The sequence below is a fragment of the Somniosus microcephalus genome, chromosome 4, assembly GCF_052327205.1.
Source record: "Somniosus microcephalus isolate GS21.2 chromosome 4, FLI_Smic_1.0, whole genome shotgun sequence".
NCBI classification, from domain to species: domain Eukaryota; kingdom Metazoa; phylum Chordata; class Chondrichthyes; order Squaliformes; family Somniosidae; genus Somniosus; species Somniosus microcephalus.
This window is the reverse complement of record NC_140990.1, coordinates 334,229,183-334,255,568: the sequence shown is the minus strand read 5'-3', so window position 1 is coordinate 334,255,568 and position 26,386 is coordinate 334,229,183. Positions and strand designations below refer to the sequence as shown.

The 26,386-nt window shown below is 44.0% G+C and overlaps 1 protein-coding gene across 2 annotated transcripts in view; it reads right to left on the bottom strand.

The window, feature by feature from the left end:
- Positions 1-26,386, bottom strand: part of ralba (RAS like proto-oncogene Ba) — a 65,634-nt gene that overhangs the window by 29,284 nt on the left and 9,964 nt on the right. Inside the window, exon 2 of one of the 2 annotated variants that reach the window (XM_085986880.1) lies at positions 4,024-4,187. In XM_085986880.1, the coding sequence (XP_085843006.1) occupies positions 4,024-4,137 (114 nt within the window). In that variant the 5' untranslated portion in view covers positions 4,138-4,187. The remainder of the gene's footprint in view (positions 1-4,023; positions 4,188-26,386) is intronic. The other variant, XM_085986879.1, reaches the window with a different exon arrangement.

The window sequence follows — 26,386 nt, the reverse complement described above, 5'->3', positions numbered from 1 at the left end:
TGGCCCTCATCACACGTTAGTTTCTCACCCGACTCCTCTGGTGCCTTCTCCACCTTTGAGCAGCTCACCAGATTCCAACCTGCCTTTAAAATCCTCATCATCTACCAACACCAAGCCCCACCCAGAGTTTCTCCCTGATCTGTACTGCCTCAGCCTCTACACCGACCGACTCTCATCCTCAGAGATTTCAATCTCCATCTTAACTCTCCTTGTCTGCTCTCCATTCACTGCCTGACCCAAATCCTTTGCTTCATAAAACTCTCCAACCCATATTCACGGCCACCCGGTCGACCTTGCAATCTCCTGTGGCGTCGCCAGTTCCTTGGTTTCAATCACAGACAAGGACACCGACTGCCGTATATCCCTCAACACCCACATTCCCCCCCCCCCATCAATCCCAAGTCCTCTGCATCTGCCCCGGAAATAAACCTCACCTAGGTCACTAGCAACTCTGCTTTTAAACTTTCAGCTTTCTAGCCTTTAACTCTTAGCGATCTAGCCCCCGTGTTAGCTGACATTGTAAATGGTTCCCTCCTTATATAGTGACAGGATCAGACAAAGTCAACATGAATTTACAAAAGGTAAATCGTGCTTGACTAATCTACTGGAATTTTTTTGAGGATGTAACTGGTAAAATAGATAAGGGAGAACCAGTGGATGTGGTGTATTTGGACTTCCAGAAGGCTTTCAATAAAGGTCCCACATAAGAGATTAGCATGTAAAGTTAAAGCACATGGGATTGGGGGTAAGGTACTGACTTGGATAGAGTACTGGTTGGCAGACAGGAAGCAAAGAGTTGGAATAAACGGGTCTTTTTCCCAAGTGGCAGGCAGTGACTAGTGGGGTACTGCAGGGATCGGTCCTTGGACACCAGCTGTTCACAATATATATTAATGATCTAGATGAGGGAACTAGATGTAATATCTCCAAGTTTGCAGATGACACAAAGCTGGGTGGGTGTGTGCTGTGAGGAGGATGCAGAGAAACTCCAGTACGATTTGGACAGGTAGGGTGATTATACTGCATCTGCCATGCATCTGCCCAATGTGGATAAATGCGAGGTTATCCACTTTGGTGGCAAAAACAGGAAGGCAGATTATCTGAACGGCAATAGATTGGGAGAAGGGGAAATGCAACGAGACCTGGGTGTCCTTGTGCACCAGTCGCTGAAGGTAAGCATGCAGGTGCAGCAGGCGGTTAAGGCGGCAAATGGTATGTTGGCCTTCATAGTGAGAGGATTAGAGTACAGGAGCAAGGATGACTTACTGCAGTTGTACAGGGCCTTGGCGAGACCACACCTCGAGTATTGTGTGCAGTTTTGGTCGCCTTATCTAAGGAAGGATGTTCTTGCCATGGAGAGAGTGCAGCGAAGATTCACCAGACTGATAGCTGGGATGGCAGGAATGACACATAAGAAGATTGGGTCGATTGCGCTTATCTTTGCTGGAGTGAAGAATGAGAGGGGATCTCATTGAAACTTATAAAATTTTAAACAGGACTAGACAGACTAGATGCAGGAAGGATGTTCCCGATGGCGGGGGAAGTCCAGAACAGAAGCAGGCCATTCGGCCCTTCGAGCTTGCTCCAACATTCAATAAAAATCACAGAAAATGCTGGAATAACTCAGCAGGCCAGGCAACATCCGTGGAGAGAAATTAGAGTCAACGTTAGATTAGTCAACGTCTTGACCCAAAACATTGACTCTGTTTCTCTCTCCACGGATGTTGCTTGGCCTGCTGAGTTTTTCCAGCATTTTCTGTTATTTAGGCCATATAATGGCTGCCTTTGGGAAACAGCCCATGAAAAGTGCTACATCGGTACAGCAGAGGGTGCTCTTCTGAAGCTGGAGCAGAGTAAAGGCAGCCTTACGCTGCATTTATCTGCTATACTTCACCTGAGAATGCTCAATGCTGATAACTGGGTGAATCGTTCCATGTGCCAACACCAGTGCCCTTCGTACACAGAAAATTCACAAAAAATGAAGATCTATAAAATCCCTCTTGGAAGCCATTAGCCAGAATATGTTTAATGTGATGGTGTATATTGCTACGGAAATCTTCAAAACAAGCTTCCAATATGGTTGTTACCACAAGAACAGCACTTTCTGGTGTTATCACAGCCTGACTCTTATATTCTAATGTGATGAATAGAACAGTCAGGCTGTGATAACTCCAAATAGTATATATATATTTTTTTTAAATCAACATTTAAGACAGAGGCTGAGGACTTCTTGGCACTTGTGCAGACAGCAGAAACTATCAGAGACAATGGGAGAAAACGTAACAGGCTTGTCGAAGGCCACTACGCAGAGGACAGGGGGAAAAGGTTATTCAAGAACAATGCAATGTGCTCTTAAAAAGGGAAGGTACTTCCGTTCCAAATTTGTTGACTTCAAGGAAATAACAGTGCTAGGTTAATTAAGAGAACAAAAAACAGTATTTCAACCAGATTGCTCCTGATGTGACTGTCTCGAGGTTGGGTGGGGGGAGAGACAAGTAACCTAAGCAGTCTTCACTTAAAGCATTGGCCCAGATATTCTGTTCGCAGGCCTCCCGCGAGCAGAGGGCTGTGATCTGGAAAAATCTGCGCCCTTACTTAAGGGCTCCCGGGAGGTGCACAGTTCCGTTGCTGGGCCTCTCCAAACTGCCGGTGCGCAGGGCCCACGTATCCGAGGCGCAGGCGGTTCGCTGACTCCCTGGGATCACGTGGGCCATGGGGAGCCAATCAGAGAAGGGAATCTCCCTTCATACATTTGACAGGAAGACCTATCAAATATATGAATGGAGATCACCCCCAAACATAGTAAAACTTTTTTTAAAAAATTAAATCACATTTTAAAAGTGACTTGAAATTACATAATTAACTATTTTAAACAAAAATTTAAATTTTTGAAAAAAATAAAGTTTTTAAATGGGGCTAAAAAATAAACTTACCTTTCTTTGAAGTATTTTTAAATGGTAAATCAGTGGAAATTTTTTTTTTTAACTTTTTTCAACGCTTATCCTGGCGCAAGAATTGTAAGTGTTTTCTGCAGGCGGAGGGTCTCCAAAGAGCTTTCTTGACAGATTGGAAATGCCGGTTTCCAGCACGTTCACACCCGTAGGGATCGGAATTTCTGCCCCATTATGTGTGTGATGGTATACAGGAAAATCATTTTTAATTGTCAACTTGTTCCCTCCCAATCAGCCAATTGATTTTTTTTTTTTTTTTTAAATTCTTTTCAAGTCAGCACTATGAACACTGTTCTATTCAGAACACTCAATGTCAGGACCAAGAGTCAGGTACAGCAAAGTCTGGTGCAGATTAAGGGACCTTGACCGCAACGTCCCTCTAGCCATCAGGTGAACATTCTTCACTCCACCAGGTGATTCTTTCAGTTTCCTACATCAGCCATCCCTATAGCCTCCGACACCTGTTGGGCTATACGTCACCTGGGCAGCATGAGAAAACATGGCAAAATAAGCATCTCATTCAGCTCCGCCAATTACATTCGCTGTAGACACTAGCAAGCCAACTTCTTTTGAATTCGAACAGCATTTCACATGCATGCCAGTGCCTTAGCCCTGCAAACTCCAGAGACAAGGCAGAATTTGAACTCACGCCCAAAGGTTAAAAGGACAATATACTGACCCATTGTGCCAACCAGTCCCCGTTATAAAAGGTTAATAAAGGACAATAGACTAACCCATTGTGCCAACCAGTCCCCTTTATAACTTTTAAAAAAAGTGATATAACCCTCAATAGTTTGAGGAACTAAATGTGCCTGTTTTATATTGAAAATTCCTTTTCCTGCCTCCCCTTTAGTGGGTTTCCTAACTTGTAAATTGAAATTAAGAAAAAGGACATGGTCCCTTTATAAAAGGGCTTAATTAATAAGATTGGGTCTGCACAATACTTGAAATTTCTATCTGCGACAACTGGTGCAACAATTCAAGGAGCAATATAAACCCCTCTTCCTCCTCCCAACAGAACACAAGATACTGCCTTTTTTTGAAAACATTGTAAATGAAATAAATCTCTTACCTCGTCATACATGAACTGTAATGTTAGCGCCGACTTGCCTACACCTCCACTGCCCACCATAATCACTTTGTGCAGGGCCAGTGAGCTCTGATTCTTGTTCTTGTTAGCTGCCATTTTGGACCAGATTGTCAAATGGATAAGTCGTTCTTGATTTGCAAGTTCTGCTGTGTAGGAAACAAAGATTTTGATCAGTCTTTACTATAGAGCTCCAGCTCCATCAGAACAGATTTTTTTTTTTTTTTTTTAAATAAATAACAGGAAGGGGTGACAACATGATGGTTCAGTGAATATTCAAGTTATTGGGGCAGCACAGATTAGATTTCCTTTCATAAAATGAAACTCACTTTCTCTCATTCCTTCAGGACTTAAAAAAAAATGTAGCTTAACATTGCATTGGTATATAATAATGTGCTGGCATGCTCCTTGTTCCAGTTAACTTGGAACCGATCAAGTGATGCAAAGTTCAGGAAACAGAAGGAACCAGCTTACCCTGCTAGTCACAGCCACTTGATTATACAAGTCAGAGAAAAAGAAAATCAGACAAATTGGTTTTAGAAAAATATCAATTTTTCAACACCTTGCATCATAAAATATGATACATGAAAGTTTAAGTGGGGCTACAAATGTAACTACTTCTGCTATGTATAAAAGAACTGCTCCAGAATTCCCCACTTGATTCAGCTGTGAAAGTACTCCAAGACTTAGTAAGCTCTCAGGATCACAGCCAAAGCAATCTAGAGATCAGGTTTGGGGCTATGTATGCTCTGGTCATTTATCAAACAGGCACTATAAACACTTCCACTGTGCAAACAAGCAAGCGTTGAATGCTGACAGAGCACTATACAATAGGGCATCTGTGCATTTTCTTTATAATAATGTAGAATACATTAAACGCAATTGGGTGTAGTACAGTGGTATATAGGACAAAATACACTATTTGAAACATTAGGTTATTCAGAATAGTTAATTAATTGAAATGCTTATGCTAATCACAATACAATTAATTAACATTCTTGCTGCAAATGTGAATGGCAACTCACCACTGCGCTTTAGTGTCAACGTGCATAAAACTGCATGGGGTAAGCCGGGGGAGAGAGAAGCGGTGCTTAAAACACTTTAAAAAGGCAAGATAATTTCTTACGATAAAAATGAAATCGTACAGACCACTCAACCAGAAATACTTTCCATTCCACAGCACCTCCCAAAGTCACGACCTCTAGCACCTAGAAGGACAAGGGCAGCAGGCGCATAGGACCACCAGCGCCAAATCACATACCATCCTAACTTGGAAAGATATCGCCGTCCCTTCATCGTCGCTGGGTCAAAATTCCGAAGCTCCCTCCCCAACAGCACTGTGGGAGTACCTTCACCGCACAGACTGCAGCGATTCAAGGCAGAAGCTCACCACCACCTTATCAAGGGCAATTAAAGATGGGCAATAAATGCTGGCCTTGCCTTACACGCCCACAATGAAAAAAAAATAAAAAATCAATGTTGGGGAGGGAGTAGTTGGAAGAAACTAAGTTAGAGCAGAGTTTACTTTTGGAACTCTGCTTTCTTCGCTCCATGGTGAAGTGTAGAGCTGTCTTTCAGATGCTAGCAATGCTGGTTCCAAGTGAAATTACCAGACTCAAAATCAGCTTATCGACAGAAGTCCACAGTACAGGAAAAAAAAACTCGTACAAATAAACATTATTTGGGCAAAATCACAGAGGAGTCAGAACGATGCAAAAAACCGAAAGGATATATTGTGGTCTTGCACTCGTGAGTAAAAGAAAATCACATTGCCAGAATAGTCATTGCCAGAACAGTCATTGCCATAGCGTGAGCAAAAACTGGTTTGAAAGTTAGAAAAACAGAAATTCGAAATAGAAATCTGAACAATTCCCAGCACCATGAACCTCAATCTGGTCCAAGATGACCGTCAAGTTCACTGAAAGTAGAAGTGATATGAAGCAAGCCCTTTGTGCTAGCACACTGAAAATTACTAAATTTCCTCAAAGCTTTTCTGAATGTCCAAACAAATACAAATTTTACCTTTAGAAGACAAGTTCAAAATTATCAAATACACAGAAATTTTATATTGAATAGTTTTACTGAGGGACTCTTAAATTTGACTTTACTCTGATTTTTTAAATTAAATACGAAAGTCATTTTAATGCCAAACATATTTAGCCTCTTCCACAATTGACACAGGGTACAGAATTTCCATGTACTAATCCCTAGAGTGTTCGGTCAGTAGTATAGATTCAACTTGCTATTGCTTCAACCTGTCCCTAGATAGGACACTCGGGTTGTGACGGTGAATGATGAGCATGTAAAGCTCCAACGTAGGAAAATAGATGTTCTCTGCAGATGATATCCCAAGACTCACAAGCAACTAATCCCAATGCGCCTGCAGTTCAATCATATCAGAACACAAGCAGTTTTGATACAGTATAGCCACAATATGCATTTCACAACTCAAACAAAGTCATTAACAAAGAACTTGCATTTGTAACACCTGAAGTACTTCATAGGGAATTCATTACTTTTGAAGTGTAGTCACTGTTGTGCTGTAGGCAAATGTAACATCCAGTTTTTGCACACAGCGAGGTCTCACAAACAACAAGGAGACAACCTGGCAGGGATGTGGGATCTTATGTTCACTTTAAACAATGACAACTTGCATTTAAATATCTTTAAAGTATTAAAATGATCCAAGGCACTTCACAGAAGCATAATCAGACTAAAATTGACACCGAGCCAAAGGAACTATTAGGAGGGGTGACTAAAAGCTTGGTCCAAGACGTGGGTTTTAAGGAAGAAGGGATGGTAGAGCAGAGACAGAGAGGTGTAGGGAGGGAATTCCAGAACTTAGGACCAAGATGGCTGAAAGCACAACTGCCAATGATGGAGCAAAGGGATTTTGGAATGCACAAGAGGCAAGAGTTGGAGGAACGCAGATTTCTCGGAAGGTTGTAGGCCTGGAGAAAGTTAGAGAACCAGGGGATAATGCAGGTCAGAGAGCACAGGGGTGATGGACGTCGGACTTGGTGCGGGATAGGATATAGGCAGCAGAGGTTTGGAGGAGCTGAAATTTATGGAGGGTGGAGAATATATGAGGCCGACCAGGAGAGGATTGGAATTGTCCTCATAAATTTGACATCAAAGAGGGTTTCCAGATGGGCTGAGGCAAGGGGAGAAGGGCGATGTTACAGGAGGTAGAAGTAGAAGTCTTTGTGATGGAGAGGGTATAGGGTTGGAAAATCGGTTCAGTCAAATAGGGCATCAAGATTGCCAAAAATTTGGCTCAACCAGATCGTAGCCAGGGAGTGGATGGAATCAGTGGCAAGGTTACAGAACTTGGAGGCTTCCCAATGTTTGACTGGAGGAAACTGCAGCTCATCCAGGACTACGTAAAGTTTACCTCCTGAAGGTCAGGGGATAATCAAGCAAAACTCCAAGATAGTAATCTAATGTTACATTATTCAACCCTGATCAGCTATATTCTGCAGATGACATTTCTACAGTCTCAGCAAGATAGAAACCAGAACAGTGCTTGACCACCAGTACGCTTATACCCTTCAATCCAGGTCCCAGGCAGGTATTTATCCATTTTTTCCTATAAACAAGTTAACATAACATTAGGTGGGTTTAATGGGTCTATTTCACACATCTACCATCTGAGGGGGAAAAACACTAATTCCAGACTTAATATCTACTGCCAATAAAAGTGCAGCGTTCTGGAAACTTGGATCCGACTATCCCTCAAAGGCCTATTCTCCAGTGAAAGTTTCATTTTGTAGGTCTCAAATTTAGAATTTAAACACTAGGAAGATTATGACTTTCCTCTGAACCTTTCCTCATGCACCAATGGCTTACACTATTCTAACAGCTATTGCAGGAAGGATGTTTCTGATGGCCGGGGAGTCCAGAACCAGGGGTCATAAGGGGTAAGCCATTTAGGGCTGAAATGAGGAGGAATTTCTTCACCCAGAGAGTGGTGAACTTGTGGAATTCTCTACCACAGAGGGCAGTGGAGGCCAGTTCATTAAATATATTCAAGAAGGAGTTGGATATATTTAAGGCTAAAGGGATCAAGGGATATGGGGAGAAAGCAGGGACAGGGTACTGAGTTTGGATGATCAACCATGATCTCATTGAATGGCAGAGCAGGCTCGAGGGGCCGACTCCTATCTTCTATGTTTACCAAAAAGCCATGCACGATTAAACAATCCATTGCATTCAAATGGCCGAGAGATGCATTTAAAAGATTTCAGAAGAGCAGCTTTCTGTTGTCAGTCTTCCCCACTACATTTGCATCTGGTGCTGTACCAGCCAAAAGCAGTTCATGGACTCATGGGAAAAAATTAGCCTCCATTGCCAATAAAACACTTAGATTTTAAGCACAGTTGGTGGCAGATGAACTGCATATTTGCCACTGGCTTCACTTTTATAATTTAAAAAAGGGTCTTGGTGTAATGGTACCGCTAGTATTCCCAGCACAATTTGCCAGAAATCGGCCGAACCAACGCAAAAGATCGCAGAATTTCATGCGCAAGTTACATTCAGTGCAAAGAGTTTCTGCGATCTTTTGCACTGGTTTAAAAACAAACATTGTGCTAGAAGCTGGCCCCGCCCCAAGGTGAATTAAGGTTGGTGGTATGAACAAAGATCTGATTGGTCCCCTTGGAGGACAAGACACACCCAGCAGTTTGTCTGGAATGTGTAATTAGATCCTGCCTGCCTGAGTAATCAAGTACTTTGCAATGTGTAATTTGAGCCATTCATTGACTGCCAGGCTCCAGATACGGTACTGCTTTCAGAGGACAGAGCTCACCCTCGCGGGTTAGGACCGGACACCACCCCCTCCGGCCCAACCAGTTCCTGACCACCTCTCCTCTCTCTCTCCCCCCCCCCCCCATGGAAGATTTTATGTTGGCGATATGCAAATGAGTTTGAACAGAACATGAGCAAAAAAAAAGAAAACTAGCGCAGTTTTGAGCGCAATTTGCACCCAGATTGCCAGTGGCGCCCAAAGCGAAAACTCTGCCGCCTTATCTTCAGTTAGAGATTGATAACTACATCCAAATTCTTTTGCATCTTTATTAATGGATGCTCATTGCATAGACTTCACATTTTACACCCATATGTACTAGATTTATCTGCAGAGCTCCATTCCCCCTCTGCAGCCACTGCTTCAGGCCATACCAATCTGCAGCCTCAGTGACCTAGCTGACTCCAAGCTGACCTTTCGACCTCGTATCAGCTCCATCACAAAGATGGCTTACGTCCACTTGTAGAACATCGCCTGCCTCTGCCCCACCTCAGTCAGCGACTGCAAGCTTTACCCATGTCTTTTCATCAGCTGTGGCTTAGCGGTAAAAGAATTTGCGTTTGGATAGCATCCCATAAAAATGCTTTATTGCCAAATGAAGTACTTTTGAAGCATACTCTGTTGTAATGTAGGACATGCGGCAGCTAATTAGCAAACAGCAAGATCCCACAAACCGGAATAAAATACTGACCAGACCATCTGTTTTTAGGTATTGGTCGAGGGATAAATGTTGGCCAAGAAACCAGGAGAACTCCTCCGTTCTTCTACGAATAATGCCGTGAATTCTTATGTCCACCCAAGAGAGCATTCTCGCCTCGGAGTCAGTTAGTTATGGGTTCAAGGCCCACTCCACGGCCCAAGCACAGAATCTAAGCGGACATAGAAGTGTCATCTTAGACCCTATATGCCCCCCCTCGGGGTTGTACAACATCCCATGGCACTATTTGAAACGGAGCTGGGCATATTCCCGGTTTTCTGACTAAACATTTATCCCCAGTGGCTACCACCGAGCCAGGCGACACCATCCATCCTCGCATGAAGGCAGAGCTGCAAAGAAAATGCAGGCTTGGCTTTATAAGTGGCAAGTAACATGCATGCCACACAAGTGCCAGGCAACTGCCATCTCAAGCAACAGAGACCAACCACCACCCCTGGGGTGCAGTCACTAGTGACTAGAAATGCCAAGGATACTGGAGCAGGTCAAAGGCTGGGTATTTTGCAACGAGTGGCTCACCTTATTCTCCAAAGCCTTTCCTACAAGGCACAAGTCAGGAATGTGATGAAATACTCTCCACTTACCCAGATAAGTGCAGCTGCAACACCACTCAAGAAGCTTGACACCATCCAGGACAAAGCACTCACTAGCAAACATATACATCCCCTCTACCACCAGCACGCTGTGGCTGTAGTGTATACTATCTACAAGATGCACTGCAGCAACTTTCCAAGGTTTCTTTGGCAGCATGTCCCAAACCTCCAAGTTTCCCTCCAAGCTGCACATCATCCTAACTGACATATATGGTCATTCCTTCAGCATCGCTGGCTCAAAATCCTGGCACTCCCTACCCAACAGCATTGTGGGAGCAACTTCACATGGACTGCAGTGCTTTAAGAAGGTGGCCCACTACCACCTTCTCAAGGGTAATTAGGGATGGGCAATAAATGCCAGCTTTGCTGGTGATGCCCACATCCCAAAAATTAATCAAAACCTCTGATAAAATTGGAAATGGAAATTAATTTCCTGACAGTCAATTGGCTGAGAAAAATCACAAATCAGTTCTCAATCACAGACCAGTAATCTTTCATGCGGCATCCACCTCCATGGTAGGTCCCAGTAAACTCGGGTGGGTTGTGGCAAACCAAGACATGTTTTAATCTCAATTTAGAAAGCAGGGATAAAACAGGTTTAAAAAAAAAACATTACATCAGTTAAAAATCATTTAAAAGTTGAAACAATGTCAGGGTGGAGAGAATGTGAAGTAGTCTTAAATCTTTAAACAAGCAAGTGTTTAGTTCTATAATGTCATCACAAAAGAGCTACTTCTGACACTTTAATAGCTTTATACCAATGTTTCAACATTAGTGCGTGAGCTGAACATTTAATGGCCAGTCCAAGGAGACTGGAATTTCCCTATGCCTATTGGCAGTCCTTTAAAAAGATAAAACTTTTTTTTACAATAATTAAATTCTATTTATATATTGCCTTTCATATCCTCAGGATGTATTAGTGCTTCACATCCAATGAATTACTTTTGAAGTGTAGTCACTGCTGCAATGCAGACAAATGCACAGCGACTGAACAGCCAATTACTAAATCTTTGGGTTCTTCTGTTTCCATAATATGGGCAATGCTAGCGAAGCCACATTTACTGCCCATCCAGTGTCAGCCGCGGCCCAGTTGGTCGCACCCTCGCCTCGGAGTCAGAAGGTTGTAGGTTCAAGTCCCACTCCTACTTAAGCACAAAAAATCTAGGCTGACACTCCAGTGCAATACCGAGGGAGTGCGGCACTGTCAGAGGTGCTGTCTTTCGGATGCGACGTTAAACTGAGGTCCCGTCTGCGCTCTCAGGTGGATGTAAAAGATCCTATGGCACTATTGCGAAGAGCAGGCGAGTTAGCCCCAGTGTCCTGGCCAATATTTATCCCTCAATCAACACCACTCACAGGTTATCAGGTCATCATCACATTGCTGTTTCTGGGAGCTTGCTGTGTGCAAATTGGCTGCCACGTTTCCTACATTACAACAGTGACTACACTTCAAAAAGTACTTCATTGGCTGTAAAGCACTTTGGAATGTCCAGTGGTTGTGAAAGGCGCTATATAAATGCAAGTCTTTATTTTTCTTTTCATCCCTAGTTAACTTGAGAAGACGGTGGCGGGCCTTCACCTTGAACTGTTGATGCTGCTCCCACACGGTTAACTAGGGAATTCCTGAATATTTAATAATGAAGAAACAGCAAGAAAATATCCAAGTTAGGTTGACGCATGACTTTGAAATGATGAGCGTTCTTACAGCACTGCTGCCCGACATTCTTGGTGGTCGAGATGCCAGCGGAGTGAGAAGCTGTCAGAGTAATCACGGCAAGTTATGATAATGCATCCCATAGTTGGCACACCCTGAACCACAGTGCACCGGTGACGGATGAGGTATGCAATGAGTCAAGTGGCATGAACACACATCAAGCGAACTGCTGTGTCCCGGATGGTGTTGAGCTTCGAGGGTCGTTGCGACTGCACCCATCCAGGAGTGTGGCAAATATTCCATCACACTCCTGTAACTGAACAGCTGCTCGTCACAACAAATCGGTTTGGCACGGTGCTGCTGGGAGACTATGGCTCGATCCTCACATGCTGCTGCATTGAGAAATCAGATCAGAATATTCCATGCAGACCTCGAGACAGAGGTAACTCTTGTGGCTGCTTCCACCTTTAGGAATTAGATGAACTGGTTTACTATTCTGGATCTATGGATTTCTCCTTCACCACAATCAATTTCAAGTTAAAACTATTTAACTTGCATTTATATAGTGCCTTTCATGGCCTCAGGACATCCCAAAGTGCTTTACAGCCAACTCAGTACTTTTGAAGTGTAGTCGCTGTTGTAATGTAGGAAACGCGGCCGCCAATTTGTGCACAGCAAGCTCCCACAAACAGCAATGTGATAGTGACCAGATCATCTGTTTCAGTGATGTTGTTAGAGATAAATATTGGCCAAGACATCGGGGATAACTCCCCTGCTCTTCTTCAAAATAGTGGCATAGGATCTTAGATGCCCAGAGAGCAGACAGGGCCTCGATTTAACGTCTCATCCGAAAGACGGCACCTCAGTCAGTGCAGCGCTCGCCGAGATTATTGTGCTCCAGTCTCTGGAACGGGACTTGAACCCACAACCTTGCGAGTCAGTGGCGAGTGTGCTGCCCACTGAGCCACGGCTGACCCATCAGCTAATGCCAAACCTAGAATACACCAAGGCCTGTATTTCCCAATCCCTACACCCGTAGGGACCTCGCAAGTGCTGAAAACCGGCACTTCCAATCGGTCAAGAATCCTCTTGACAGATCCTGCGCCTGCCCTGGAGAAGGGCCTCTGTGGGTGGAGAGTTCCGCTTTCTGCAGAACCTCCACCCGCTGAAAACCCTTAGAAATCTTAAGCAGTGTAAGGCCTGCTTTTACCAGCATAAGAGTTTAAAAACCATTTAAATTATTTCCCCCCCACTCATTTATAATTTAAAAAAATACTTCAAAAAAAAAAGTTTATTTTTAGCCCCATAAAAAAATTCAATTAAATTAAATTGTTTAAAATATAATTTAATGTAATGTTAACTTATTTTCAAAACTTGATTTTAAAAAATGTTTAATATTTTGATTTTTTTTCCCCCCCAGTGACCCCCATTCATACTTTTGATGGGTCTAAGCCAAGAGACCTGTCAAAAGTATGAAGAGGGATTCCCTTCTTTCATGTGGGCCATGGGGAACCAGTGATCACAGGGACGCTTGCAAACCACATGCGCCCCTGGGATACCTGGGCCCTGCGTGTTTCATTGTGGAGGCCCAGGAGCGGAAATGTCTGGACCCCTCAGGTAAGGGTGTAGATTTTTTCCAGAGTGGAGGCCTCCGCACACAGGAAGCCTCCGATCGGAAAATACATTTTATAGCATGAGTCCAATATCACTCAAAGGTTTCCAACAAATACTTGGTGGCAACATATTTGAATGCAAGAGCGATCGCAACCCAGCTGGCGAGCTCCTATTAACACCGAAATACTATGCAAACAGGATATGGTCCTTAAGCAAAGCAAACATTAAAAAAAGTTGACAAACCTTCCTAATACAATTTGCCCTTCATGAACATAGCTTGCAAGACACACAAGTCATACTGTACCAACTTACTGCAAACACCACTGTTAAAGCAGCTTTATTTGTAAACTGCTCTATTTGGAGCAAACTACTCGGTATCCATAGGAACAAATTTACCCAGTGAAAACACATTTGTCCTTGGCACTTCCACTGTAAACTTGCTTTAGTGTAAATGTGGCAAGACAGTTTGCCAGCTATAGACGCTGGAACATTGAAAATGAACCATTTATAATATATAATAATAAAAGCTTTATTGTCATTGTTAGTGCACACGTGCAGTACAACGAAATGTAAGCTTGCGGCTCCCGAGAGTGTACATTTTGATTAAGACATTTAACATACATTTGGCTTGTAACAAACATAAACAAGTGCATTGACAGATGTGCAGGCTTTAGAGTTTATTAGCAGAGTTCAGTAGGGTGACATCCCTGGGAAAGAAGCTGTTCCTAAATCTGGTCGTGCAGGTGCAAATGCATCTGTAGCGTCTCCCAGATTTTTTTTTTGGGGGGGGGGGGGCGCAAACAAACTGTGGCTGGGGTGGGTAGGGTCTTTGATGATGGTCAATGACCTCTGTAGACAGCGTTTCTGGCAGATGTTCTCAATGGTCGGTAGCCGGGTGCAGGTAATGCGTTGGGCAGTTTTGACTACCCACTGCAGGGCTTTCCGGTCACAGGAGGTACAGCTGCTATACCACACTGATTCGTGCTACACAACATTTTGGGGGCAAAGGCAGGGAATTACATTACCGGCAACAAAACCTGAACCGTCCCAATCTTCAGACCGAAGTGTCACAAGGTATTCCTTTTCCCAATATACAGTACATGCAGTTTCAGCCACACCCTCGAAACTAAACACCTTATCAAAATAGAATGGCAGTCATGACTGAATATGGAAAGTTCTTCCTGTGCGGCAGTATAAAGTGCAACTGATGGAAGCGTGCCAAGTGAGTACAACAGATACTGATCGCAACATTACACGGTGCAAGGTGAACAGCTCTTGACATCACCATAGCCGCACCACATTCAAAATGATACTTCTGTTTACAGAGCACCTTCAAAGTAGAGAAATGTCTCATGGTGCTTCACAGGAGCATCAGGCAAAAATAGTCACCCACAAATATTTTGAGGGAGAGAGCAAATATTTTGAGGGAGAGAAAAAAAACTTATTTAAAATGCGCCTTTCATGACTTCAGGGTGGCGCAAAGCACTTTACAGCCACCAAAATACTTTGAAGTGCAGTCACTGTTGTACAGTAATGTAGGAAACGTAGCAGCCAATTTGCACATAGCAAGCTCCCACAAACAACAATGTAATAAAAAAAACAGATTCTCTCTGGTCATTAAGTGATGTTGATTGAGGGATGAATATTGGTCAGGACACGGAGTAAACTGTTGTGCTCTTCTACGAAATAGCGTCATGGGATCTTGTACATCCACCTAAGGGGGCAGATGGGGTCTCGGTTTCACATCTCATTCAAAAGACAGATGTCGGTGAACACAAGCTTCCCCAGAGGGGTGGTCTTATGGGGAGGAAACAAACAGATTGAGACAGTGAATTCCAGAATGTGGGGTCTATGCGACAGATTATGGGTTATACCCCCACAACTGATTTGACACACAGTGCATTACTAAGGAGCGCTGCATTGACAGCGACACCATCGTTCAGATGAGATGTTAAAACAAGGATCTGTCTGCCTGTTCAGGTGGACATAAAAGATCCCATGGCACTATTTGAGCAGGAAATTTTCCCCATGTCCTGGTGATCGTTCCCTCCTCAACTAGCACCCCAAAGGACAGATATTCGGCTCATTCCTTGACTTTTTTTGCACGCGGGACTTTGCGGTGTGCAAATTAGCTGCTGCGTTTGCCTACATAACAGTGAGCTCACTTCAAATAGTAATTCAATGGTTAAGTGCATTGAGGATGTCCAGAGAATGTGATAAGACACGATATAAATGCAAGTTCTTTCTTTCTAAAAGGTGCTGAAAGTGTGGGTAAGGCTTTGCCTGCAGTGGGGTGAGTAAGGCGTGCAGACGAGCAATAAAAGGTGAAGGTAAACAGTCCTCTGAAAAGGCCTAGCAAGCCACTCAGTTATAACAAATTGCTACGAAACAATAATAAAACCGGACAGACCACCCAGCATCAACCTCAGCTACGGACACAACAGCACACCCAGCCCAGTCGACCCTACAAAGTCCTCCGCGCCAACATCTGGGGACTTGTGCCAAAATTGGGAGAGCTGTCCCACAGACTAGTCAAGCAACAACCTGACAGTCATACTCACAGAATCATACCTTTCAGCCAATGTCCTGACCTCCTCCATCACCCTCCCTGGGTATGTCCTGTCCCACCGGCAGGACAGACCCACCAGGGGTGATGGCACAGCGGTATACAGTCAGGAAGGAGTGGCCCTGGGAGTCCTCAACATCGACTCCGAACCCCATGAAGTCTCAATAGCTTCAGGTCAAGCATGGGCATGGGCTGGTTCCCACCTACCGCCCTCCCTCAGCTGATGAATCAGTACTCCTCCATGTTGAACACCACTTGGAAGAAGCACTGAGAGCAGCAAGGGCACAGAATGTACTCTGGGTGGGGGACTTCAATGTCCATCACCAAGAGTGGCTCGGTAGCACCACTACTGACCGAGCTGGCCAAGTCCTGAAGGACATAACTGCCAGTCTGGGCCTACGACAGGTGGAGAGAGAACCAACACGAGGGAAAAACCTACTTGATCTCGTCCTCACCAATCTACCTGTCGCAGTTGCATCTGTCCATGACAGCATTGGTAGCAGTGACCACTGCAGTCATTGTGGAGATGAAGTCCTGTCTTCACACTGAGGACACCCTCCATTGTGTCGAGTAGCACGATCACCATGCTAAATGGGGGAGATTCAGAACAGATCTAGCAGCACAAAACTGGGCATCCATGAGATGCTGTGGACCATCAGCAGCAGCAGAATTGTAATCTGTAACAATCTGTAACCTCACCCCGGCATATCCCTCACTCTACCATTACCATCAAGCCAGGGGACCAACCCTGGTTCAATAAGGAGTGCAGAAGAGCATGCCAGGAGCAGCACCAGGCATACCTAAAAATGAGGTGCCAACCTGCAACACAGGACTACATACATGCTAAAAAGTGGAAGCAGCATGTTAGACAGGGCTAAGCGATCCCACAATCAACGGATCAGATCAAAGCTCTGCAGCCATGCCACATCCAGTCGTGAATGGCGGTGGACTATTAAACTACTAACTGGAGGTAGGGGCACCATGAATATCCCCATCCTCAATGATGGTGGAGCTCAGCACGCGAGTGCAAAAGACAAGGCTTAAGCGTTTGCAACCATCTTCAGCCAGAAGTGCCGAGTGGATGATCCATATCGGCCTCCACCATCGTAGAAGCCAGTCTGCAGCCAATTCGATTCACTCCACGTGATATGAACGGCTGAGCGCACTGGATACAGCAAAGGCTGTGGGCCACGACAACATCCCGACTGTCGTGCTGAAGGTTTGTGCTCCAGAACTAGCCGCACCTCTAGCCAAGCTATTCCTGTACAGCTGCAACAGTGGCATCTATCCAACATGTGGAAAACTGCCCAGGTATGTCCAGTCCTAAAAAGGACAGATCTAATCCGGCCAATTACCACCACATCACTACTCTCAATCATCAGCAAAGTGATGGAAGGTGTAGTCAACAGTGCTATCAAGCAGCACTTACTCACCAATAACTTGCTCATTGATGCCCAGTTTGGGTTCCACCAAGACCACATTAAAGCTTTAGTCCAAGTATGGACAAAGGAGCTGAATTCCAGAAGTGAGGTGAGAGTGACTGCCCTTGACATCAAGGCAGCATTTGACAATGTGGCATTAAGGAGCCCTAATAAAACTGAAGTCAATGGGAATCAGGGGGAAAACTCTCCACTGGCTGGAGTCATACCTAGCACAAAGAAAGATGGTTATGGTGGTTGAAGGTCAATCATCACAGCCCCAGGAGATCCTCAGGGCAGTGTCCTAGGCCCAACCATCTTCAGCTGCTTCATCGATGACCTTCCCTCCAACAGGTGGTCAGAAATGGGGATGTACGCTGATGACAGCGTAGTGTTCAGTGCCATTCGCAACCCCTCAGATAACGAAGTAGTCCATGCAACATGACCTGAACAACATTCAGGCTTGGGCTGATAAGTGGCAGGTAACATTCGCGCCACACAAGTGCCAGGCAATGACTATCTCCAAAAAACAAGAGTCTAACCACCGCCCCTTGACATTCAACAGCATTACCATCGCCGAATCCCTCACCATCAACATCTTGCAGGGTCACCATTGACCAGAAACTTAACTGGACCAGCCACATAAATACAGTGGCAACAAGTGCAGGTCAGAAGCTAGGTATTCTGCAGGGTGTATCTCACCTCCTGACTCCCCAAAGCCTTTCCACCATCTACAAGGCACAAGTAAGGAGTGTGATGAATACTCTCCACTTGCCTGGATGAGTGCAGCTCCAACACCACAAGAAGCTCGACATCATCCAGGACAATGCAGCCCGCTTGATTGGCACCCCATCCACCACCTTAAACATTCACTCCCTCCACCACCGGCGTACCGTGGCTGCAGTGTGTGTACCATCTACAAGATGCACTGCAGCAACTTGCCAAGGCTTCTTCGGCAGCACCTCCCAAACCCACGACCTCTTTCATCGAGAAGGACAAGGGCAGCAGGCGCATGGGAACACCACCACCTCCAAGTTCCCCTCCAAGTCACACACCATCCTGACTTGGAAGTGTATCGTCGCTGGGTCAAAATCCTGAAACTCTTTCCCCAACAGCACTGTGGGAGTCCCATTCTTGCAGTGGTTCAAGGCAGCGGCTCATCACCACCTTCTCAAGGGCAACTAGGGATGGGCAATAAATGCTGGCATTGCCAGTGACGCCCAGATCCCATAAACAAATTTTTAAAAAGTCTCGCCAACGAATAAGGTATGAAATCTCCACTCTGGGTGAAGCAAAATGCTGAAAACTACTAAAAAAAAAAGTCGTGCTAGCCCATACTTCAAGCTGGCTGAAACAAGGTGACCACAAAATGATGGAGCAGTCATGCAACAGTACTGCTTGCAATGTCACACACCACAGCTTAAACCATCACACAAAGTACATCTGTACATTTTGTTTCAGTAGTGTGCGAGCTCTACCATCATTTTTCAAATCTTTTATATCTTTGTGGAGCAGCAACTGGCATTTATATAGCGCCATTAACGCAGTAAAACATCAAGGCGCTTGACAGGAGCGTAATCAAATTAAAATTTGACACCGAGCCCCACAAAACAAATTAGGGCAGGCGACCAAAAGCTGGTCAAAGAGGTAGGTTTAATGGAGCGTTAGAGGAGGAGGAGGAGGAGGAGAGGTGGAGCATGGAGAGGAAATTCCAGAGCTAAGGGCCGAGGCAGCTGAAGGCCCGGCCACCAATGGTGGAGCGATGAAAATCAGGGGATTCGCAAGAGGCCACAATTGGAGGAGCACAGGAATCTCGGAGGGTTGTAGAGCTGGAGGAGGTTTACAGAGATCAGGAGGGGTGAGGCCATGGAAGAATTGCTGTTTACAGACCAGGAGCCAATGTAGGACAGTGAGCACATGGGTGAACAGGACTCGGTGCGAGTTAGGAAACAGGCAGCAGGGTTTTGGATGAGCTCGCGCTTACGGACGGTGCAAGGCAAGAGGCATGCCGGGAGAACATTTGAATAGACAAATCTAGGAGATAACAAAGGCATGGATGAGGGTTTCACCCGATGAGCTGATGCACAGGTGGAGATGAGCAATGTTACGGAGGTGGATGTAGGTGGGCTTGGTGACGGAGAAGATTATGGGGTCGGAAGCTCATGGGTATTTAGCAGAAAGGGAGGGGGGGGGGGGGGGGGGGGGGGGGGAAGAACCTGAATTCAGTTGCACAATATCGTTTAGACTAAACCTTTGTGGACAGAGCTGCTGGTCACAAATATGAAGTGCAAAACTCATACTCAGATCACACCAAATGTTAACCTAATTATACATTTGTGTAAGTTGCCCAGTTTGCATTGGCACCCCAGCATAAAAGTGTATTCCTAACAACACCCTGTAGATAAGACATAAGACGTAGGAGTAGGTCATTCGGCCCCTCGAGCCTGCTCTGCCATTCAATAAGATCATGGCTTTTCTGATCTTGGCCTCAACTCCACTTCCCTGCCTGCTCCACATAACCCTCGACTCCCTTACCTTTCAAAAATCTGTCTATCGCCACCTTAAATATATTCACTGACCCAGCCTCCACAGCTCTCTGGGGAAGAGAATTCCAAAGATTCACAACCCTCCGAGAGGAAATTCCTCCTCATTTCCGATTTAAAAAGGTTTCCCCGTATTCTGAAATTATGCCCCCTAGTTCTAGATTCTCCCCCCCCCCCCCCACACCAAGGAGAAACATCCACTCGGCATCGACCCTGTCAAGCCCCTTCAGAATCTTATGTTTCAATAAGATCCCCTCTCATTCTTCTAAACTCCAATGAGTATAGGCCCAACCTGCTCAACCTTTCTTAAGACAACCTCTTCATCTCCAGAATCAACCTCGTGAACCTTTTCTGAACTGCCCCCAATGCAAGTATATCCTTCCTTAAATGAGACCAAAACAGTACGCAGTACTCCAGGTGTGGTCTCACCAACGCCCTGTACAGTAACAGGACTTCCCTACTTTTTAAATACTCCATTCCCTTTGCAATAAAGGCCAACATTCCATTTGCCTTCCTGAATACTTGCTGTACCTGCATGCTAACTCTTGATTCATGTACAGGAAACTTTGTGATATCCGGCACCAACGGCACCAGCATGTTGCCGATCTATCAAAACTGCCAGACATACAAAGTTAAGGTTTTCATCTCCGTATCTGACAACAAACACTGTTGCTTAGCAACAGCTTCTAAAGAGTCGGCTGCAGCTGCAAGCATCTCTAGCTGAAGCTGTTGCTATAGCTACAGACCTTGCAGTGCCTGACTGGGGAAAAAAAGAACAAGAACTAAAAAAAACTTAGAAAACAGCTCCTGATTTTTGCCGTTAGATCGAGTATTCCGGACATACAACCTCTGGATAAACCAAAGTTTCCTGCATAAGGACTCCCAGATCTCTGTACTTCAGCATTTTGTAATCTCTCATTTAAATAATAATTTGCTTTTTTATTTTTCCTACCAAAGTGGATAACCTTGCATTTTCCCACATTAAACTCCATCTGCCAGATTCCTGCCCACTCACTTAGCCTGTCTATATCCCTTTGGAGATTCTTTGCGTCCTCCACACAATTTGCTTTCCCACCGATCTTTGCATCATCAGCAAATTTGGCTACATTACACTCGGTCCCTTCATCCAAGTCATTAATAGAGATTGTAAATAGTTGAGGCCCCAGCACTGATCCCTGCAGCACCCCACTAGTTACAGTTTGCCAACCTGAAAATGACACATTTATCCCGACTCTCTGTTTTCTGTTAGTTAGCCAATCCTCTATCCATGCTAATATATTACCCCCAACCCCGTGAGCTATTATCTTGCGTAGTAACCTTTTATGTGGCACCTTGTCGAATGCCTTCTGGAAATCCAAATACACGACATCTACTGGTTCCTTTATCCACCCTGCTCGTTACATCCTCAAAGAACTCCAGCAAATTTGTTAAATATGATTTCCCTTTCATAAAAACATGCCGACTCTGCTTGACTATATTATGATTTTCTAAATGTCCTGCTATCACTTCCTTAATGATGGACTCCAGCATTTTCCCAATGACAGATGTTAAGTTAACTGGTCGATAATTGCTCGCTTTCTCTCCCTCGTTTCTTAAATAGCGGTTACATTTGCGGTTTTCCAGTCTGCTGGGACCTCTCCACAATCCATGGAATTTTGGTAGATTATCTTAAATCAGTGTCCTCTGGTTACTGACCCTTCTGCCAGTAGAAACAGTTCCTCCTTATTTACTCTATTACTACTGATTTTGAATGCTTCTATTAAATCTCCCCTTAACCATCACTACTCGAAGGAGAACTATCCCCAGCTTCTCTAGTCTCTCCATGTAATTGAAGTCACTCATTCCTGGTGCGATTCTAGTAAATCTCCTCTGCACCTTCTCCAAGGACTTGACATCCTTCCTAAAGTGTGGTGCCCAGAATTGGCCACAATACTCCAGCTGGGGCCTAACCAGTGATTTATAAAGGTTTAGCATAACTTCCTTGCTTTTGTACTCTGTGCTTCTATTTATAAAGCCAAGCCTCCATATGCTTTAACGGCCTTCTCAACTTGCCCTGCCATCTTCAAAGACCTTTTCACTCTTCCTGCATCCACTTTAAAATTGTACCATTTAGTTCATATTGCCTCACCTCACTCCTGTGCCTCAAATTTCATCTGCCATGTGTCTGTCCATTTCACCAGTCTATGTCCTCTTGAAGTCAGTTGTTACGATCTTCCTCACTGTTAACTACATTTCCATGTCATCTGCAAATTTTGAAATGATGCCCTGTATACCCAAGTTCAGGTCAGTAATATATCAAAAGAGAGCAGTGGTCCTAATATTAACCCCAGAGGAACACCACTGCACACTTTCCTCCAGTCTGAAAAACAGCCATTCGCCACTACTCTCGACTTTGTCCCTTAACCAATTTTGTATCCACGCTGCCACTGCCCCTTTAATCCCATGGGCTTTAATTTTGCTAACAAGTCCATTATGTGGCGCTTTATCAAACGCCTTCTGAAAGTCCATAAGCAGAACATCAACCGCACTACCCTCATCATCCTGCTCCGTTACTTCAACAACAACATCGAACACATTATTGAAATAAATAGCTCGAGTATTTAAATGGCAGCTATGAAGGTGGCTGTAACATCCTGCACTGTGAGTCTTGCCCAAATAAAATTTAAACCAATTACTATTGGATGTAGTTTCCATTACACTACTGTACTTTAAAATATAAAAGAAAAAGTCTATACAATGGGCTGTAGTTCAAGACTGACAAAAACATTTCACAAAATGTTCGTACAAATCCAGAACAGTAATTTTCAGATTGCAATTCAACAAAAATTCATGAAGTAATTTCTCAACTGAAATTTGGAATGCTTCAGACACGATGATGCACAAGAATCCTATGCATCTACACAAGCAACTCAGAATTTACTGTTCTCGTACCAACGTTCTTTGAAAAAGAGCACCATTTGTAGATCAATAGACAGCAGTGTTACTTCTTAAATCAATCATTTTAAATATGCATTCTTCTTTCACCTATAAAAAGTTCTGCACCTGTCCCCAAGATCACTTGGGCTTTATACCAGCAGTCCACCTCCAATCTTTGAATGGTATACAAATGTACAAGATGCTACAGAAATTGCTGCACTCGCAGATCAAAAGCAAACTGGGTTTTTTTGGTGAAATGGGCGGGGCCGTTAATATTAGCACATTCTACTCCGCCGACAGGGTTTCATGAAGGAACATCTTCCATTGGGCTTGGACTTCAGATCGATTAGCAAGTGAAAGTGCTAGCTTACTGCATCATCTACTCGCTCAAAAGTGAATCAAAAAGTAGTGGTTAGATAATGTCAAGCTTATTAACATGAATCTCTAGTAACTGGTGAGGGTTTCAAATCATTAGCAAGCAGAACAAAAAAGGAAAAGGCTCATTTTATTTATTAACTATGGAGATTCTGCAAAAAAAGGCAAACTACCATCTGTTGATACCCATGAAGTTTCCAACTGCTAGAAAGACTAATACAACAGGTTAACTATCCCCAGGATATCAAAACAGTACTGCACTATAACATAAAAACTTAAGCTAGGTACCCCCTCGGAATAACTTCCCATATTAGACACACACCCGTAACTACAAAGGATAGAAAACAAAACCCCGGCACACATCAAATTCAGTGTACACTTCAGACCTCTCTAGATTTTTATAGCCTACAAATATCAAGTTCTGATCTATATCTACTTATACAACCATGACTTTGCCTATTAACTGGGCCCAACTTCTTCATTAGTACAATCAGCTCCCTGGCAACATTCGACCTCTACATTCTTGCTGATTTTAACTCAAATTCCTATGAGGTTTACATTGGCAGCATCTTATTTTAAAACATATTTTCCTCGCCTCTGCACACTTATTTTGTTCCGAATTAACAGTTTGCTGAGCTTTAAATCCCATCGCTCAGTAATATTTACTGACATCGTGCTGACCAACTCCCCTGCTTACAAACTCCCAAGTTATATTCCAGATGTTATGGGACAAAGACATTGCTCACAGGATGTGGGTAATTTAGATAACAATGTGAACAGGACTACATATGACCAATAACAATTAGTTGATCAAAGACAAGACCATAAATGTACATATAAAACCAAAAAGTTAATGAAAAAGCAAGTTCTCAATTTATGAACAGTTTGCCATGAGGTGGTTTGCAATGAAATGTTGTAAGCAAGAGAAAACCATGGCAACACACAAGTCAGCCAACTTCTGTAAAAGGAAAACAAAAAGGCAAGTTGACATTTCAGGCAGAACCCTTCTCTTTGCCAGCCACTACTACCACCACCCCCACACAGCCAGATAGTTTTCCATGATACATCAACCAACCTTTTTTCCCCCCCCTATAGCTGCTCACAACCCTGCTTTTGTGATTTTTTGGGGGGTATTTTATTGGTGCACTGCAGCAAGTTCATCACAGTAGTAATAAGCAGCTTTGATAAAAAGGTGTTCTACACTTCTGCTGTAGAGTTCCTGGTTTGAGGACAGAGTACCAAGCAGTGCACTTGGATCCAGGACTGATATTCCCCACAGTACTGAACCGTAGTCACATCACTGTAGGGGAACGCCAAAGGCCTGTCAGTTCAGGAGGGGGGAGGGGGGGGGGGGGGGGGAAAGAAAGAGAGAGAAATGAAATAAGAGTCATCAGTGAGGCTGATAGAGGAAGTTTCGACCCCACCTTTGGCCACAGCAGCATTGGTGAAACAGAATGCAGTGCAATTCTGTAGACAATTTCTTTGGTAGAAATTGGGGAATGTGATGGAAGTTCAAGTTACCGTCTAGAATTCCATTATTTGTCACGTGACCCGAATTGTTTCATGTATCATCAGGGTATTTCCAGTATTATTAAATTGTACCGTGGACAACAGACGAGGAGAAATATGTTACACCAAAATAAAAAAAAGTGTTCAATGTATCAGAGCAACTGTTCCACTTCAGGGTTTCAAAGCTGTAATTACTGGGGTAGTTAAAAAAGCTGCAGTAAGCCATCCCCTCTATTTCCACCCCAAGTGTTTTTCTTTATCTCTGGACTTCGACAGAATATGCACCAACTGTGGCCGGAGGCGAGACGGCCAACTTCCTCTAAATCAACCTCAGAGGACTTCCTCCCATTTTTCTTTCACCTCCTTCAGAAACCTCAAGCTTCTCCCTGGCATTTCCCTACAGCGATGTGACCAATACATTGGGGAACATCAGTTCTGGATCCACATGCCACTGCTTGGTACTGAATCCTCAAACCAGAAGCTCTACGTTGATTTGCGAAGTCTTTGGCACGGGTGATGTACCTCGGTTTGCCATTCCCATGACAAAAATGCAACAAAATGCTGATGGTGCAAGACCCATCAAGACAAGAGTCCCATCTGTCACTTTCTTTTTGAAATAAAAGGATTGCTGGTACAGGAGACCATCTACTTTATGATTAAAACAGTTGTCTGTCCCATCAATCTTTATTTTTATTTTTTTTTTTTAAATCAGCAAATAATACACTGCCCAAGACCAGCAAGTCCCGGTGCATGTTTCCCCCACTCCTCAAACGTGCAAGATGACAGTATAACTGTAGCTCTTTGCTTATATCGCTGCTCAAATGGTGCTAGTAAGGCAACAACCACTGCCGGGCAGCATTAGGTTTCCTGGATCTTAAAGTCCTACAGTACAGACACCACTCTTCTTGGAGAGACGTCTCTCAAACTAAAACTGTTCATTTTGGCACTCGAGAACACATTGTTCCTGTAGTCTCTATTCAACTAAAAAAGTTCCCTAATCCGATCAGCAGCTACGGAGGTTTGAAATATGGTCCATATTGCCTTCCGTTGATTTTTACAAATATATCTCCCAAAAACAGAGTTTTAAATAAAATTCATATTAAAATATTTGAAACTTGAGTAGGCAACAGCTATTGGGTAAAAAGCTCCCTTTCGAAGCCAAACCATTCATTTTTCAAACAGTAATTGGATTGAAAACTCAAGGCTGTGCATGTCAATATGACGCAGTTGAAAATTAAAACATTTATCCAAGCTTTCAGTCTCAGTCACGGCAGTAGTAACATGTGAGTAAATGTCAATCTTTCTAGGTGTGAACACATACAGTAAATATAAATGGGCGGATGGATCGCCATTCCTCACAATTTATCTTCACAGAACAGGCTATAAAAGGAGGGCAGTGAGGACACTAGCGCTGAACATAACACAAGAAATAAGAGGAGTAGGCAATTTGGCCCTTTGAGCCATTCAATGAGATCATCTCCACTATCCCCATATCCCTCGATTCCCTGAACATCCAAAAATCTACCGATCTCCATCTTGAATATACTCAACGACTGAGCCTCCAGAGTCCTCTGGGGTAGAGAATTCCAAAGATTCACCACCCTCAGTGAAGACATTTCTCATCAGTCCTAAATGGCCGAC